This window comes from Mytilus edulis, chromosome 8, assembly GCF_963676685.1.
Source record: "Mytilus edulis chromosome 8, xbMytEdul2.2, whole genome shotgun sequence".
Lineage (NCBI taxonomy): Eukaryota > Metazoa > Mollusca > Bivalvia > Mytilida > Mytilidae > Mytilus > Mytilus edulis.
In genome coordinates, this window is record NC_092351.1 from 49,024,179 (window position 1) to 49,042,889 (window position 18,711).

Sequence of the window (18,711 nt, forward strand, 5' to 3'; positions counted from 1 at the left end):
TCCGTCTTCTGTAAACTTTTGCAGAAATCTTCTCCTCTGAAACTAATTGGCCAAATTTAACCAAACTTGGCCACAATCATAATTTGGGTATTTAGTTTAAAAGATATGTCTGATGACCGGGCCAACCAATCAAGATGGCCGCCATGGCTTAAAATTGAACTTGGGGGTAAAATGTAGATTATGGCTAATATCTCTGAAACCAAAGCATTTAGAGCGAATCTGTTTGGGGAAAATTGATTATCTGCCTTGAAATTTTCAAACAAATCTAACAACCTGTTGTTGGGTTGCTGCCCCTGAATAAGTAATTTTAAGGAAATTTTGCAGTTTTTGGTTATTATCTTGAATATTATAAAAGATAGAGATAAACTGTAAACAGCAATAATGTTCAGTAAAGTAAGATCTACAAATAAGTCAACATGACCAAAATTGTTAGTTCACCCCTTAATTAAAGAGTTATTGCAATTCATAGTCAATTTTCAATCTTTTTTCTAAAACTTTTAATTAATAATCTTTTAAAAAAATCTTCTCTTCTGAAACTACTCAGCTAAATTTAACCAAACTTGGCCACAGTTATCATTTGGGTATACAGTTTAAAAAATGTGTCGGATGACCCGGCCAACCAGCCATGATGGCCGCCATGGCTAAAAATAGTACATAGGAGTAAAATGTAGATTTTGGCTTATATCTCTGAAACCAAAGCAATCAGAGCAAATCTGACAAGGTAAAATTGTTTATCAGGTCAAGATCTATCTGCCCTGAAATTTTCAGATGGATGGGTCAACCCGTTGTTGGTTTGCTGCTCCTGAATTGGTAATTGTAAGGAAATTTTGCTGTTTTTGGTTATTATCTTGAATGTTATTATAGATAGATACAAACTGTAAACAGCAATGTTTAGCAAAGTAAGATCTACAAATAAGTCAACATGATCAAAATGGTCAGTTGACCCCTTAAGGAGTTATTGCCCTTAATAGTAATTTTTTTACAATTTTTGTGAATATTTGTAATCACATTACAAAAATCTTCTCCTCTAAACTTGTTCACAATTATACTTGGGCTATCTAGTTTAAAAAATGTGACCGATGACCCCACCTGCGAAACAAGATAGCTGACATTGCTAAAAATAGGACATAGGGTAAAATGCAGTTTTTGGATAATATCTCAGAAACCAAAGCAAATCTGACATGATGAAATTGTTCATTAGGTCAAGGTCTATCTGCCCTGAAATTTTTAGACCAATCAGGCAATCTGTTGTTGGGTTGCTGCCCCTGAATTGGTAATTTAAGAAAATTTTGCAGCTTTTGGTTATTATCTTGAATATTATTATAGATAGAGACATACTGTAAACAGCAACAATGCACAGGAAAGTAAGACCTACAAATACCTTAACATGATTAAAATGGTCAATTGACCCCTTAAGGAGTTATTTCCCTTTATAGTAAATTTTTAACAATTTTATTAAATTTTGTAAACTTTTACAAAATATTTTAACAACTGGGCCAAGTTCATTAAAGATAGAGATAATAGTAAGCAGCAAGAATGTTCAGTAAAGTAAGATCTACAAACACATCACCATCACCAAAACACAATTTTGTCATGAATCCATCTGCGTTCTTCGTTTATGTTATGCACATAGACCAAGGTAAGCGACACAGGCTCTTTAGAGCCTCTAGTTTAAACAAGCTAGAATTTACTGCAACTAAATATTTCATATTAGGAATGTAATGCATGAAAATATCCTATAGATGTAATTTGTCTGACATATAAATTAATGATTATATATATATTTCATTAGTCTAGCAGGAGAGAGAAATGGTCTTGCTCAAAAAGTACAGAAGATAGAATTAGAAAATAGTAAACTTGTAGAAAAAAACAAAAATTTGGAAACACAGTAAGTTGGGGTTGTTTAATTTTCATAGGACACCAAAAAATGTGTACGATGCTATGCTGTTGTTGTCATTGTCGTGTTTAATTTTCATAGGACACCAAAAAATGTGTACGATGCTATGCTGTTGTTGTCATTGTCGTGTTTAATTTTCATAGGACACCAAAAAATGTGTACGATGCTATGCTGTTGTTGTCATTGTCGTCCGTGGACACATTTAGTTTCGGGAATTAACTTGAAGTAAATGTTACTAATTGATATGAAATTTTACAAGAAAGATTATTACCACAAAAGTAAAGTTGGGATTGATTTTGGGGGTTATGGTACCAACAGTTTAGGAATAAGGAGCCAAACAAAGTATTTTAGTTGTATGTAAGTGTTCCAATCTCTCTGAAATTGTACCACAATGTTCCATATTAGGAAAGGAGAGGCTGGGTAAAAGCCCCAAACATGCAAGTAGATGTTGCTAAAAGGGACCAATAACAAGCATTTTTTTCTAATTTCTAGACACTAACTTGTGTATATATCTCTCAAATTGTACTGCAAGGTTTAATACTAAAAAGTGAAGACTTGGATTCAGTATGGGGTTAATTATTTCAAGGAAGGGGAGGGGGGAGGGGGGGTTCTTAATAATTTTTGATATTCCAAATTTTTTGAAAAGTTTCAAGAAACCTTGAAGTGCACAGTATTACGCAATCGATTTTTAAGATCTTTGACCACATTCATTTTGTGTCAGAAACCTATATTATGTCCAAAATTTTATCACAATCCAAATTCAGACAGTACCAAGCTTGAATAATCTGTCCAAACTAGCATCAACTGTACTGTACAGGGTCATATCAGGCAGTGCTCAGCGAAGCATTTTATTGCTTATTATTCAAAAACTTATAATGGATTTACCCATTTCAATGACAGTGGTTATAATCCTATTTTTTATTTTCAACAATCAAATGAATAAAATAGAACAAATATAATTCAAATAATTAGATATGTAGGTCTTCAATGATGCATTACACATGTTACATGATACATTTTACCAGTTTAATCATCAATTTTAAGTGTAAGGTCACCACCTGCAATTGTCTTTTGTTGCTAACCTTAGCTATTGTTACAATTGTAAATACTGAATGGCTGAGAGTATTGGACCCAACTACAAAATACTTATTTCTTACTTCAAATATATATAGTGCTTAGTTCACTAAATATACAGAGATGAACAAACTTAAATATAGAATCCTATCAATGCTGCTCAAAACAAAACATCCAATACTGTTGGTGATTTCCAAATATTTCCTATGAACATGATGACCGTGTTATTTAATGTTCAAAAACTGTGAAGGGCCATTGTTTTTTTTCAGTTTGTGCATCAGTTTGTTTGTCCATTTGTAGTTATTTTGTCTGTCTGTCCTGCTTAAGGTTAAAGTTTTTGGTCAAGGTTATTTTTTATGAAGTTTATGTCTAATCAGCTTGAAACTTAGTACACATGCTCCCTATGATATGATCTTTATAATTAGAATGACAAATTAGAGAGTTTTGACCCCAATTGCACGTTCCACTGAACATAGAAAATTATAGTGTGAGTGGGGCATCCGTGTACTTTGAACACATTCTTGTACATATTATTTTTTGAACTTTACAGCATTTTAAATGTAGACCAAGATGAAACCTTGCGTTTAAAAACCAGAAGTTACCAGAACACAATTCAGAATCAGAAAAAACTTATCTTAGAAATCCAGAAAAGGTTAGTATAGTGCCTACCCTTCCACAGATGACCTATAGTTTATTTTTTGTGTTATTTGGTCTCATGTGGAGAGTTGTCTTTTGGCAATTGTGCCAGATCTTTATTTTTGTATCTTAAAAAGCTGTATACTTGTCTTAACAAATTTAAGCATGTCATATTTTCATGTGCCTGTTCCATGGCATTTCTAGACATTGAAGGATTTAAAAGGGCTTTATTGTATAGAAAACATCACTTTTTATTGTTCAGCACTGCATGTTGACCTCTTGATGTATTTTGCTTTTTATGTGTAAGGTTAGGTTGCAGTTGCAATATGATGCACATCTTTTTACATTCGATATAACCAATTATTTGCCTTTGCCTTTATCAGTTGTCCAATTTAAATGTTCACAACTTAATGTATTATATTCAATAACATTATATTTGTTCGTATAAGAACAGGTATTATAGCATTGTTTATTATAAAGTTTATAGGGGAACATCTGTTAGACTAAGGCATAACTAATATACGTTGACTTATGTGTTTTTGATTCAATGATGCTAAATCTATGTGATGACTCTGGATTTTGAGATGATGCAAAATTTTTAGTTGAATTCATATCATGAAACTAATTATATGTTTTTATGTCTTTTATAAACTTTTATCATCTATTGCTAACTTTTGATATGTTATTTACCCTTAGATTAAGAACATATAGGTCTAATAGCTCCTTTATTTTAGATATACACTTGTAAATAGTTCATTTTTATATGACCGCAAACATTTTTTTTGCGTCTTTTAATGGTATCATGTTGTCTGCGTCGTCGTCTTCATCTATGTCATCGTCAAAAGACACATTTTGATTCCGGACAATAACTTTTGTTTTAGTGAATGGATCTCTATAACTTTTTACCAGAAGGTTCAATACCACTAAAGGAAGATTGGGATCGATTTGGGGGTTATGGTCCCAACAGTTTAGGAATTAGGGGCAAAAAAGGGGGCCCAAAATAAGCATGTTTGTAGTTTTCAAACAATAACTTGTGTGTGAATCTCTTTGAAATTATACCATAAGTTTCCATATTATGAAGGGATGGTTAGTATTGACTTTGCCTTTAGGGTTATCACTCAAGATTTTAGGAGGTAAGCAGTTTTTCGATTTTTTCCCCAAAATTTCTCAATTTCCAAATTTTTAAATGTTTGAAGAAGAAATCTTTAATTGCACAATATTGCACAATAGATTTGTAAGATCTTGACATTTTTTTTGTGTCAGAAACTCATATTATGTCAAAAATTTGATCACAATCCAAATTTAGAGCTGTATCAAGCTTGAATGTTGTGTCCATACTTACCCCAACTGTTCAGGGTTCGACCTTTGCGGTTGTATAAAGCTGGGCCCTGTCGAGCATCTGGTTAAATTAAGCTTTATAATAAATAACTGTTTATGATTAAGCAAGAAGAAATAATATATCAAATTTAATCAGTTGATATTACCAATGTTATTTCAACTGATCGGGTGGAGCTTACATTTTAATCAGCATAAGGACAGTCTATTTGAAGATATTTGTGATAAGGATAATGGCAGTTATAATCATAATTGATTTCTAATCACCTATCAGTGGCAACAAACGGACATATGATTGAACTAAGTGTATGATATGGGACAAATAACTGGACACATCATTGATGAGTTTATCCTGACACACCTGTCTATAGTTGTACTGATCCTAAATAAGCTAATGGTTAAACCCCGCCTCTCTTAATGTCCGTAATTACTTAGCTGTTTTAGAATAGCCTGAAAAGATTTATTTTTATTTTGAAATTGTTTTCATTCATGTAACTTATTTAAGGCAAACTTTCAAGAGCACCAAAACTTAAAGTTTAAGCTTTTCCTTTAATCTTGTTTGAGTCTGTGTTCAACTAACTCTTTGCATGTACTATATAGATTTTCTCATAATACAACTTAAGTTTTGATAGATATAAATGCTTAGCTTAACAGTATTGTACTAAATGTGATTTCACAGAGATGAAGAGCAGAAAATTGAACTCGAAGATGCTAATGATAAACTAGAGCAACAGATACATTTGTTAGAAAAATGTAGGAAAGAAAAAAATGATGCAGAATCTATTTTATCAGAGTATCTGATTAAGAATGATAGTGTTAAACTTCAGTGTGAGATAGCTCAATTACAGAAACAAAAACAGAAAGCTGATCAACAAATAAATCATTTAAAAAAGAATTTGAAGGAAAAAGAAAATGAGCTTCAACAGTGTACCAAGTGTTTCAATGAACTTAATGAAAAGTTGAAAGAGATGGAAAGACAAGGAAAAGATATTTCTTTAAGGTAGATAATTTAGCAAAAAAAAAGGAGAAATAAATGTTTATTAACATAAAATAGAAATTTATGGATGACCCTTTTAGCAAGGATTAGAGTGAAGTATGGATTTTTCTTGGGAATTGAGTACACTTAAAACTAGATTTAGATAATTGCTTCACTTCAAAATAATGTATTTCGTTTCCTGTCCAATGAAACAAAGTAAATCAAAGGATTTGAAAATAAAAATAGTGTTTGACTTCTTTTGTGAAATGAGAAAGAATAACATGCATGTTTTAGTAAATATATTTTATTGACATGCACTTATTTAAAAAAAAAAAACTAATTGATGCAGTTTTCCTATTTGTATTTTTTTGGGGAAATTATTAAGATAAGTGAAACAATTAACTTTTGCATGTGCAGATGCATGATATTAATATGAGTACTTTATTTACACAATTCTAACACTAAGCATGATTTGTTTAACATTATTACATTTTATTTTTGATAATTATTTACATTTTGTTTTGTTTCGATAGTAGAGAAACAATAGTTATATAAAAAATGATAGTCTATATGATATATATGCAATGTTATTTTATAGAGATAGAAATGAATTACTTGAAGAGCAGAAAAACAACAGAAAACTAGTAAAAGACAATGAATCATTGAAAGAAAAAATATTTGAAATTGAAAACAAGTAAGCATGTGTATATATGTTTAATTAATGAATATATTTTAGATTGCTTGGTACTTAAAAGCCACTTTCAACACTTTTGTGCTATTTTAAGGTGATTAGTTTTTATTTGGGGAGGAAGCTTTAGAGAACCACTGACTTCCCAAGAAATCCTTGTCAATAAAACTGGAGTAAAGTGCACCTGCCCCTTCTGGGATTTGAGCACACAACCTCAGTGTTTACGGTCGAGTGACACAGTAGTTTGACTATTTAGATAACTTGGCAACTGAATTAGGTAATAACAGATAAAGAGATATAATCAATGTAATTAAAACAATAGAAGAAATACAGACTATACTGAAAAGATCCTCTAAGGGCTGTTCCAAAAATAAATGTATTGGGGGAAGGGAGACATTTTTTATTTGACCCCACCATATAAAAAAGAAGATGTGGTATTATTGCCAATGAGACAACTTTCCACAAGAGACCAAAATGACACAGACATTAACAACTATAGGTCACTGTACGGCCTTCAACAAAGCCCATACCGCATAGTCATCTATAAAAGGCCCCGATAAGACAATGTAAAACAATTCAAACGAGAAAACTAACAGCCTTATTTATATAAGAAAAATGAACAAAAAACAAATATGTAACACATAAACAAACGACAATCACTGAATTACACGCATACATTTTAAATTGGATATTTCATTTAAATGTTCAAGCAATCTTTCTTAAATAACCACCACTCATCAAATTTTAATAAAAGTGCCTTCCCCCTACAATTAGTTCTAGAAGCCCTAATCACATCACAGAAAAGCAAACATTCATCAACATTAACTCCACCAAATACAAAATTCATAGTAAAGGGGTCATGGAGGGTAATCTGTTACAGCTCCACTAGTGGCACCTTTTTTCAGGGTTTTGTTGCTTATGTAATTTTCATAGTAAAATTTTAAGCTTATTTACATCACACAATTGTTTGATTATGACATATTCATACATATTGTGTTATGTTTCCATTGATAAATGTTCAGCCAAATAATTGCTTTTTGTCTAGAAGTTTACAGAGTTTGTCTTGTGATCTGATTAACAATTTTTTGCATCTTTAACATTTAATTTTTGCAATGAGGATGCATGAAGGCAGGGGCACATCTTTTTTTCTTCATATAATTGTTCAGTGTTAAGTGTCAGTGTTACTTAAAGAGTTAAAAAAAATAATCAAAGATACCAAGCTGATAATTAAGCATGCCATACCCATAAGTTGAGCTCCAACCAAAGAAATTTGAAAGAATTCAAGCAAGATATAAAGGGTCATAATAAAAAAGGCAAGTTGACTACCAACTTTGATCTATAATGGTTTACTTTTACAAATTGTGACTTGGATGGAGAGTTGTCTCTTTTATCAACTAACAATTAAATGCAGCTCTATAATGTGTCTACAAAGAAAGTAATCATTATTATTATGTCTGTCTGTATGTCCTGAAGTTGTTACCTCAAGCAAATGTTATGAAACTTATACACAATACTTATTACCACTAAAAACAGATCAAATTTGAATTTTGGTGGCGTCACTTTTACAGTTTTAGAGTTACGCTTCTTACGAGCACTTGGATGACCAATCTAGGGTTATGCCCCTTTATATAAGTAAAAAATGCTGATTTATTTCGTTTCTGTTCTCTAACTTTAGTTTGTCTCAACTAAATTTAATGAAATGTATACATAATGCTTATTATCACTAAACTCACTAAATTAAAATTTGGCAGCTTCACTTTTACTGTTTACAGTCCATTTATAAAGTTATATGCTAGCAGGTATCATCTGTGTCCCTATTAACACATTCCCAATTTATTTCTTATTGTGTAGCTGCCTCATTGAAATATAACCCACATCTCTAATTCATATATATTTCTAATTAAAAGTCATGCTGAAGTAAAGAAGCAACACATTGATATTGAGAGTAAGTTGCAACATCAAATTAGCCATCTTAAAATTCAATCCAGCAGAGCAGATAAGAAGGTAACACATGCTGAAAGGGAATTAGAAGAGATGAAATCAAAATGTAACGAGCAGAAATCTTTATTCAATTCAAAACGAAGTCAGTTGGAGAGAGAAATAAAGGAATTGAGAATTGAGCTTGATGAAATGAGAAAGTCCACAGATCACCGATGGTAATTATGATTGTAACGATAATGGTAACCTTTATAGTGATGGAATTCCTATTATTTTAAATATTGACAAACAAAACAAGTTATCTTTCTACATTATAAGTTAAATGAAGTAAGCATTTATTTTTTTTATTTGCTTCCGAAAAAATCAGTTATTCCCCTTTACAAATGGATAAAAAATGCTGAATGTTAATAATGCTTTATGCAAGTGGACAATCAAATGTGTCCCAAGTAGCTTTAACTGTTCTTGAGTTATATCCCTTTATTATGTTTTATGCAAGTGTGAGGGGGGGGGGGGGGGGCATTCATTATCTGTGTCCCATGAACACATTCCCCATTTATTTAAGTTTAAAACTTAACTTTGATTCAGTATACTTTTCCTGACATTTTTAACTGGATTTTTGTGACAAAAATGTTGGTTATTGATTTGGGGATGTACGGTGGGGGGTGGGCAGTCGGGCGGTTAGGCGGTCGGTAAGGCAGCTGGGTGGGCGGCAGCCAAATGTTGTCCGTGTATTTACTTATGAACTGGTTAACCAAAGCTTTTGAAATTTTAATATGTTGTTACTGATGACAAAATTGAGGTCAAGTTCAATAATGACGATTTTGACTTTTACCGTTCAGGAGTTATGGTTCTTCAAAGTTTGAAAAAGGGTGTTTCCAGTCGTGTCCCTGTACTAACTCTTGAACCGTTCAACCAAAGCTTCCCAAATTAAATATGTTGTTACTGATGACAAAATTGAGGTCAAGTTCAATAATGGAGATTTTCACTTTTTCTGTTCAGGAGTTATGGTTCTTGAAAGATGGAAAAATTATGTTTCCAGTCATGTTGTTGCATTTACTCATGAACCATGCAACCAAAGCTTTTTAAATTTTGATATGTTGTTACTGATGACACAATGGAGTCAAATTTGATATTGACAATTTTCACTTTTACTGTTCATGAATCAGTTATGGTCCTTGTGATATTGAAAAACGCCAGGACACAAATAAATGTTAATAAATCCGGCTTGCTATCGCATCTGACAGCCTCTTGTCTTTGTAACTGTAGCATGATTAAGTCAGGTATTGAAATATGTTATATATATAAGTATTCAATTAAGTGTTATTCAACAGACATTGTTTCTTCCACATAGGTCAAAGTCAGCAAAGAGATATGTGTATGGACAGGAGGATGAAGAGTTCACAGATTTGAATATGTGGAAAACAGACACATCGTCTTTGCCAGAGCGGTAAGATTTTTTTAAAGAAGTTCAAAACCATTTGTTTCATGATTTATATCGATATTTGGACAGAGGGAGAATAACATATATATGATGCTTTAATGAAGTGTTGATCTTAAGTTATCATGCCTTAAGTCTTGAGCAGATGTGTCCCTTTGGGTTTAACCAGGCCATTTGTTACAATTTACTTTGCACCAATAATTACACATATATTTTCAAATTACCTTTTCTTTAAATAACATTAATTTTGAAGAAAAACTTTTCATAGAAAAGCAATTTTTTTAAAAATGCATGCTTAGCAAACTGGCTCCTGGAATCAATTTGTTTATTGTAATTTAAATCTTATTTTAATTAATTGATGACAACAAACCATTTCTTTTTTTTTCTATTTCAGCTATTCTTCAGGTGGAGGTAGATCAGATACTGAGAAAGAAAATATTAGCTTGAGAAATGAACTCACAGAAGCATTGAAAAATATAGAAAAAATAAGACAAGAATATAGTGATCTTTCAGAAAAGTAAGACTTTATAATCATATAGAACATGTATAAAAAACAGTGAATATTTTTGTGAATTTTTTCCATTTTCTAAATTTTCTGTTATTTCTGTTATTTCTGTATTTTATGGCTGTACAATCCATGAAAATTAATGAAAATACTTTTACAAAATACCTATATTTTATGAAAGTAAAAAGATTGAACAATTAAAAGTGTAAAGCCAGTAACCAAAATAAACGACCCAGTATTTTTTTTTTTTATACTTTTTCATCATCAGATATGAAACAGGAATTATTGCTACTAAAAGGACTATTGAAAGTTTACAACGGGAAAAGGACAGCTTAGAACAAGAAAAGGTTAATTTTAGAGCTAAATTGGACGAGATCCAGAGTGATGTAAATCGTTGCAAAAATGAGCAAGTTCATCAACAGGATTCCTCACACGGAACAATAGAAAATCTTCTGCAGCAAAACAGAAAATTGGATAATGACAGAGAATTATTGAGAGGAAAAATCTTTTCACTGGGAAATGAGAAAATTAAACTTGAAGATTTGTAAGTTTGAACATTTTTAGATTGTCTGTTTTTAGCTCAAGTGAGCTTTTCTCATCACATGGCGTCCATCGTGTTCTGTCATTGTTAACTTTTACAAAAATATCTTCTCCTCTGAAACTAATGGGCCAAATTTAACCAAACTAAGCCATTATCATCATTGGGGTATCTAGTTTAAAAAATGTGTCTGATGACCAGCCGGGCCAACTAAGATAAGGGTCAGAACTAAAAATTGAACATAGGGTTAAAAGGCAGTTTTGGCTTACATCTCTTAAACTAAAGCTTTTAAAGCAAGTTTGAAAATGGGTTAAAATGTTCAACATGTTAAAATCTATCTGTCCAGAAATTTTCAGACAATATCAGACAACCCATTGTTTGGTTATTTATTGACCCGGGTGATCCCTCAGAATTGTGAAAATCTCAGGTCACACCAAAAGAATATGGGTCAGTTGACAGGTATGTTTTGAACAGAAGTTTTTTAATACATACGATGACCAGTGTTGTAAAGATTGCACCCAGTAATCAGAATACTTTTAATATTATGGGTATGATTATTGCGCTGTGATAAAAACTAATTACTTGAAAAATGCTTTTCAGATACAAATAGGTTATTATAATGGACTTTTTGAATTAACAAATATAAGTTTTCTTAAGGTGGTATCAAACACTACAGGGAGATAACTCTGTAAAAATCAGCTGAACATTTAATCAAGTTTTATTGTTATTGAATTTTTGAACTCTTCAATGATTAAAATTAGCGTTTGTCAAACTGCTAACATAACGGTACCCAAATTGCACCTATTTAGCAAAAATAGCAGTGGAAATCTTACAAGATTCCTAGAGATTAAACAATATGCATTTTTATGATTTGATACTATGCACGTGTTTCAACATAGGTAAAGATATTTAGATATACACAAAATGTTCACAGTATTTATCAACATATGAAGAGTTTACTGAAAAAACAAAATGTCATCTTTTTAAAATTAATAAACACAATATGTTACAAGTATCTATTTATTAAAAAATTTAGATTAAACATGGACTAATATCCAAGTGTTCAAAATATTTGAAAATATACAACAAAACATTTGTTATTCAATTTTTAATGATGTAAATTTAAGCGTGGAGGCAATTTGGGTACTCCTCATTACGGAATCATGAATAGTTTTGAGGTCGATTCAAACCCATTTTTCTATGACTCAATATGGATTAAAAATCAAATTAGTGTACCTTTATAATAAAGAAGGATACAGATACTAAACAAACACAGATCGGACATTTTTGTCTCGATCATAAAAAACTTAGGTAAAAAAACTGTCAAAATAGGTGCAATTTGGATACCGTCATGTTATATATGTAGGACTCTAAAGTGCGATGGTACTCTAAAGTGCGATGGTCACGCTAAAGTGCGATGGTCTACGCTAAAGTATGATGGCATCTCACGCTAAAATGTGATGGTTGATTGTTTGCTTAAGTACGATGGTTTATCACGCTATGGACCAACAGGGTAAGAGTATAGAGCTAAAAACGTTAAAGAACATGGATTGCTTTTGTCTTTTTGCAAAAGCTTGAAAGCTAAAGTATAAATATGTGATACACTCTATTATTTACCGGTAGGCATTGATTGTTTTTAAATTTAGAAGACGACCACGTTTTTATTGCTAAAAAGGATAATTAGGTGTCACAAAAAAAAATAATTAGCAATTCGGGCGTATCAAATATTTGGACCATTTGTGTAGCTTTCCGTTCACACTGTCTAACAACTATGTGAACACCTCCCCTAGGCCAAGCTCACAGTCCTAATTGTAAACGACAAATACAAAATTCCTTCATTTTCGCAATGTATAACATTTACTTGCATATTAAGCTTTTATAATCCAAATGCGAGAGAAAGGAGATGTTGTCCCAAGTTTCTACATTTTCGTAGCGAGAACAAATACATGTTATATTGTCCTACAATGTATAAACTAGTGATATAGCGTACAATTTTTTAATTTACGCTTGAAAACATGTATCATTATTTTACAGATGTTTCCGTTCCATAAAATCCACAATATTTTAAGTGCGAGGACTGCAAAGTAATTTATCGAGCTGCAATTAACGTAAAAATTAAATAAATGTCACGGTTCGCTTCCAATACAAGCAGTATACAGAACACTATTGCATTTACTATTTTGTATCTATAAAAAAAACTGCAGATACAAGTCCTCCTTTAAGCGACCGAAAGAAACCTACACATTTGCTTCAGCCGACAAAGCACAGCTAGTTTTAGGTTTACTGTTAATAATAGCATGCATGGAGACTTGCTTTCCGATTGCTTGATTAAAAATTGTTAATGAAATATATCTTCCAGCATGTACATCATTTGTACATTTATGGTTTGTATAAACGACCGTTAGCGTCACAATCCAACTACATTTCTTACGTCTATACTTTCATGGACCATCGCACTTTAGCGTATGGAGGCATGGCACTTTAGTATATACCATCGCACTTTAGTGTGACCATCATACTTAGAGTCCCCATCGCACTTTAGAGTCCTATATATATACATATATATCCAATGAACTTTTTCGGATAAAGTGTGTAGTTGAATTTTTTCAAATGTATTTTTAGTCAAAGATTTTGTCAAAATGTTATGAAAATTAAAAGTGCCAAATTAATTTTTGTCAAGGTCTTTGTAAACAACTTTAAACAATAGAAGCGGCATCCTTTTTCATGAATACATGATACAGTAAAGCTTACATGAAATTTTAGTTCATTATATCAACTGCAAATTCAAAAATTATTGCATGCATATATAATGCGATTTTGTCATTTAAGACTCAAATGCGATTTTAATTTTTACAATTTTGGGAAAAATCCTGCTCAATTCATATAAAATATTTTAAAATGTGAGTTTGAATAATTGTATTTACAATACTGTCGCAATTTTCACATAAATAAAAACCTTGCATTATTTTTGAATTTACAGTATCTTGAACTAAAACTGCTATGTAACATTTATTTGTATTCTAAGTTTTTGCAAAAAGGCCATTGTGTACCAATTTTAACTAATATTGGTGTTTTTTAGCTCACCTGGCCCGAAGGGCCAAGTGAGCTTTTCTCATCACTTGGCGTCCGTCGTCCGTCGTCGTCCGTCGTCCGTCGTCGTCGTCGTCCGTCGTCGTTAACTTTTACAAAAATCTTCTCCTCTGAAACTACTGGGCCAAATCAAACCAAACTTGGCCACAATCATCATTGGGGTATCTAGTTTAAAAAATGTGTGGCGTGACCCGGTCAACAAACCAAGATGGCCGCCACGGCTAAAAATAGAACATAGGGGTAAAATGCAGTTTTTGGCTTATAACTCAAAAACCGAAGCATTTAGAGCAAATCTGACATGGGGTAAAAATGTTTATCAGGTCAAGATCTATCTGCCCTGAAATTTTCAGATGAATCGGTCTATCGGTTGTTGGGTTGCTGCCCCTGAATTGGTAATTTTGAGGAAATTTTGCTGTTTTTGGTTATTATCTTGAATATTATTATAGATAGAGATCAACTGTAAACAGCAATAATGTTCAGCAAAGTAAGATCTACAAATAAGTCAACATGACCAAAATGGTCAGTTGACCCGTTTAGGAGTTATTGCCCTTTATAGTCAATTTTTAACCATTTTTCGTTAATTAAAGTAATCTTTTACAAAAATCTTCTCCTCTGAAACTACTGGGCCAAATTAATCCAAACTTGGCCACAATCATCTTTGGGGTATCTATTTAAAAAATGTGTGGCGTGACCTGGTCAACCAACCAAGATGGCCGCCACGGCTAAAAATAGAACAAAGGGGTAAAATGCAGTTTTTGGCTTATAACTCAAAAACCAAAGCATTTTGAGGAAATCTGACAGGATAAAAATGTTTATCAGGTCAAGATCTATCTGCCCTGAAATTTTCAGATGAATCAGTCAATCGGTTGTCGGGTTGCTGCCCCTGAATTGGTAATTTTGAGGAAATTTTGCTGTTTTTGGTTATTATCTTGAATATTATTATACATGTTATAGATAGAGATAAACTGTAAACAGCAATAATGTTTAGCAAAGTAAGATCTACAAATAAGTCAACATGACCAAAATGGTCAGTTGACCCGTTTAGGAGTTATTGCCCTTTATAGTCAATTTTAACCATTTTTCATAAATTAAATTAATCTTTTACAAAAATCTTCTCCTCTGAAACTACTGGGCCAAATTAATCCAAACTTGGCCACAATCATCTTTGGGGTATCTAGTTTAAAAAATGTGTGGCGTGACCTGGTCAACCAACCAAGATGGCCGCCACCGCTAAAAATAGAACATAGGGGTAAAATGCAGTTTTTGGCTTATAACTCAAAAACCAAAGCATTTTGAGGAAATCTGACATGGGATAAAAATGTTTATCAGGTCAAGATCTATCTGCCCTGAAATTTTCAGATGAATCGGTCAATCGGTTGTTGGGTTGCTGCCCCTGAATTGGTAATTTTGAGGAAATTTTGCTGTTTTTGGTTATTATCTTGAATATTATTATAGATAGAGATAAATTGTAAACAGCAATAATGTTCAGCAAAGTAAGATCTACAAATAAGTCAACATGACCAAAATGGTCAGTTGACCCCTTTAGGAGTTATTGCCCTTTATAGTCAATCTTTAACCATTTTTCATAAATCTAAGTAATCTTTTACAAAATCTCCACTGAAACTACTAGGCCACAATCATCTTTGGGGTATCTAGTTTGAAAAATGTGTCCGATGACCTGGCCATTCAACCAAGATGGCCGCCACGGCTAAAAATAGAACATAGGGGTAAAATGCAGTTTTTGGCTTATAACTATGAATTCAAAGCATCTAGAGCAAATCTGACAAGAAGTTAAATTGTTAATCAAGTCATTATCTATCTGCCCTGAATTTTTCAGATGAATTGGACAACTGGTTGTTGGGTTGCTGCCCTCCAATTGGTAATTTTTAAAGAAATTTTGCCGTTTTTGGTTATCTTGAATACTATGATAGATAGCGATAAACTGTAAACAGCAATAATGTTCAGCAAAGTAAGATCTACAAATAAGTCAACATGACCTAAATGGTCAATTGACCCCTTAAGGAGTTATTGCCCTTTATAGTCAATTTTTAACAATTTTCATTAATTTGGTAAATATATGTAAATTTTTACCAAATATAGTTCTCTGTTACTAATGGGCAAAGTTCATTATAGATATAATTGTAAGAAGCAAAATCGTTCAGTAAAGTAAGAACTTCAAACACATCACCATCACCAAAATACAATTTTGTCATGAATCCATTTGTGTCCTTTGTTTAATATGCACATAGACCAAGGTGAGCGACACAGGCTCTTTAGAGCCTCTAGTTTTAGCATGCAATACAATTTTACCAGTAAAAAAAATAATAAAAATATTTATGCTGCATCAAGTTTTATTTTAATGTAATTGTGTAATAATATTTCAGATTGAATAAAAGTAAGGAAGATCGTAAGAAATGGCAAAGAGATCAAGATAAATTGCAAGACAATTTACGAGAAAAATCAAATGAGCTCAAAGATTCAGAAGCCAGGTATGTATGGACACAAACACAAGAGAAAATTACTATTAGGACAGTTAGCCCTAAGGTTAAAATCTTATTTATTTTCTTTTTTTATGCACCACCTACGATAGTAGAGGGGTATTATGTTTTCTGGTCTTTGCGTCTGTTCGTCCATCCGTTCGTCCGTCTGTCCTGCTTCAGGTTAAAGTTTTTAGTCAAGGTAGTTTTTGATGAAGTTGAAGCCCAATCAACTTGAAACTTAGTACACATGTTCCCTATGGTATGATCTTTCTAATTTAATGCCAAATTAGATTTTTTACCCAATTTCACGGTCCATTGAACATGAAAAATGATAGTGCAAGTGGGGCATCCATGTACTTTGGACACATTCTTGTTACCTTTTAATTTAATCCATTCTTAATAAATATCTTTTTATAAGGGAAATTTACCCTTGTGTGTTTTGAACCAAATTAATATTTTAATTTTTGTATGCCTCCATCGTCACCTGAGTAGGCATTTAGTGTCCCTCAGTATTTACGTGCCATAATTAGATTCCATTCTATGACTTTAGTTTACCCCAGCCAATGTTAGGAAACTTAAACACAATGCTTATTTCCACAAAACACAGATAAGTTGGAATTTGGGGGTTGTAACTTTTATGGTTCTTGAGTTATGCCTTTTCATAATATAATATACAAGCTGGGGTATAATCTGTGTCCCATGAATGCATTCTTTATTTTTTTCCCTAAAAATTCTCTGCAGGTAAGTAATTTTTTTTTTAGAGAAGGAATATATCTTATATTTATAATCAGGATGCCACATCCTTTTCTTCTAAAATATTGCTTTGATTGAAGATTTTTATAATCCACCTACAATAGTAGAGGGTCATCATGTTTTCTGTTCTGTGTGTCAGTTCGTTCATCCATCTATTAGTCCATCTGTCCAGCTTCAGGCCAAAGCTTTTGGTCAAGGTAGTTTTTGATGAAGATATTTAAAAGTCCAATCAAGTTGAAACTTAATTCACATGTTTCCTGTGATATGATCTTTCTAATTACAATGCCAAATAGATTTTGACCCCAATTTCTTGGTCAACTGAACATAGAAAATGATAGTGAGTGGGGCATCCATGTACTATGGACACATTTTGGTTTTCAATGTTTTTCCACCTGGAATATAGTTCCATGTTATAACATGTGTAGATAATACATATGTGATTTGTAGTAGATCTATTTTGATCAAAATATTTCCCTTGGTTTTAGAAAGTTATAAACACTAAGAGATTCATTCACAATTGTTTGGTGCTATTAGCCAATAGAGTGATACATTTTCTCTATTTTCAACCCTTTTTTCAGTTGTTGTTCTGATACATTTACATGTCATATAATTGTGTAATTCACTAAGAAAAAAAAAAGAGCCATCAAAAGGAGCTGAATTGTTTGTTTAGAATATTTTCGAGCATGTTATGAAATGAAAATTTAATTGTCAAGTTTTTTGTTTTTACAGAATAAGAAAACTGGAAGCTGATATCTTATTTCTTCAGAACACAAAAACTGAAAATGATCAGTTGAAAGAATCATTACGTGAAATAGAAGGAGTAAAAAGGGAATTCGAGAACCTAGAAAAAAGGTATTAAAGTATTTGTCTTTGTCTTTATTGTAATAACTTTTTTGCACAGTAAATGAAAAAAATAAATATTTTTAAAAACATTACTGTTGTGTGTTTTCAGAATGGATATTGATGTCCATTTATGTTTTTCTATATAGATAAAATGAGGTTAGGTATTTTGTCATCTTAAATGACTTATAACTTAAAATGTCGACTGTAGGGGGTTATAAGCAAGTTGGTGGTTGATGTTTCTTTGTTGAGAAAGCTGGCTACACAAGCTTTTCATAACAACAGTATATATTGATAAGGGATTAGTAAAGGAACTAAAAGAGCAAAAATAAAATATAGGTCATATGCTTTTTTTTCGCAATATTAGCCATTGAAATTTTGCAGGAAAATGTTCTCTCATGGTTTTTTATAGCTTTATCATTGACAAGTTAAAGTTCTCAAAAGCTATTAAAGAATAACTAAAATTCTATAAGACTTTTACAGATGGCTTATAATTATACATGTAATAGATTTATAAAAAGAA

General features: G+C 32.0%; 1 protein-coding gene across 1 annotated transcript in view; it reads left to right on the plus strand.

The window, feature by feature from the left end:
• The window catches only part of LOC139485805 (putative uncharacterized protein MYH16), a 67,247-nt gene that overhangs the window by 19,967 nt on the left and 28,569 nt on the right, over positions 1-18,711 (plus strand). Inside the window, exons 7-16 of the mRNA XM_071270452.1 lie at positions 1,793-1,888; positions 3,522-3,623; positions 5,622-5,942; positions 6,517-6,612; positions 8,514-8,762; positions 9,896-9,991; positions 10,377-10,499; positions 10,756-11,031; positions 16,500-16,604; positions 18,078-18,200. Of these exons, the coding sequence (XP_071126553.1) occupies positions 1,793-1,888; positions 3,522-3,623; positions 5,622-5,942; positions 6,517-6,612; positions 8,514-8,762; positions 9,896-9,991; positions 10,377-10,499; positions 10,756-11,031; positions 16,500-16,604; positions 18,078-18,200 (1,587 nt within the window). The remainder of the gene's footprint in view (positions 1-1,792; positions 1,889-3,521; positions 3,624-5,621; positions 5,943-6,516; positions 6,613-8,513; positions 8,763-9,895; positions 9,992-10,376; positions 10,500-10,755; positions 11,032-16,499; positions 16,605-18,077; positions 18,201-18,711) is intronic.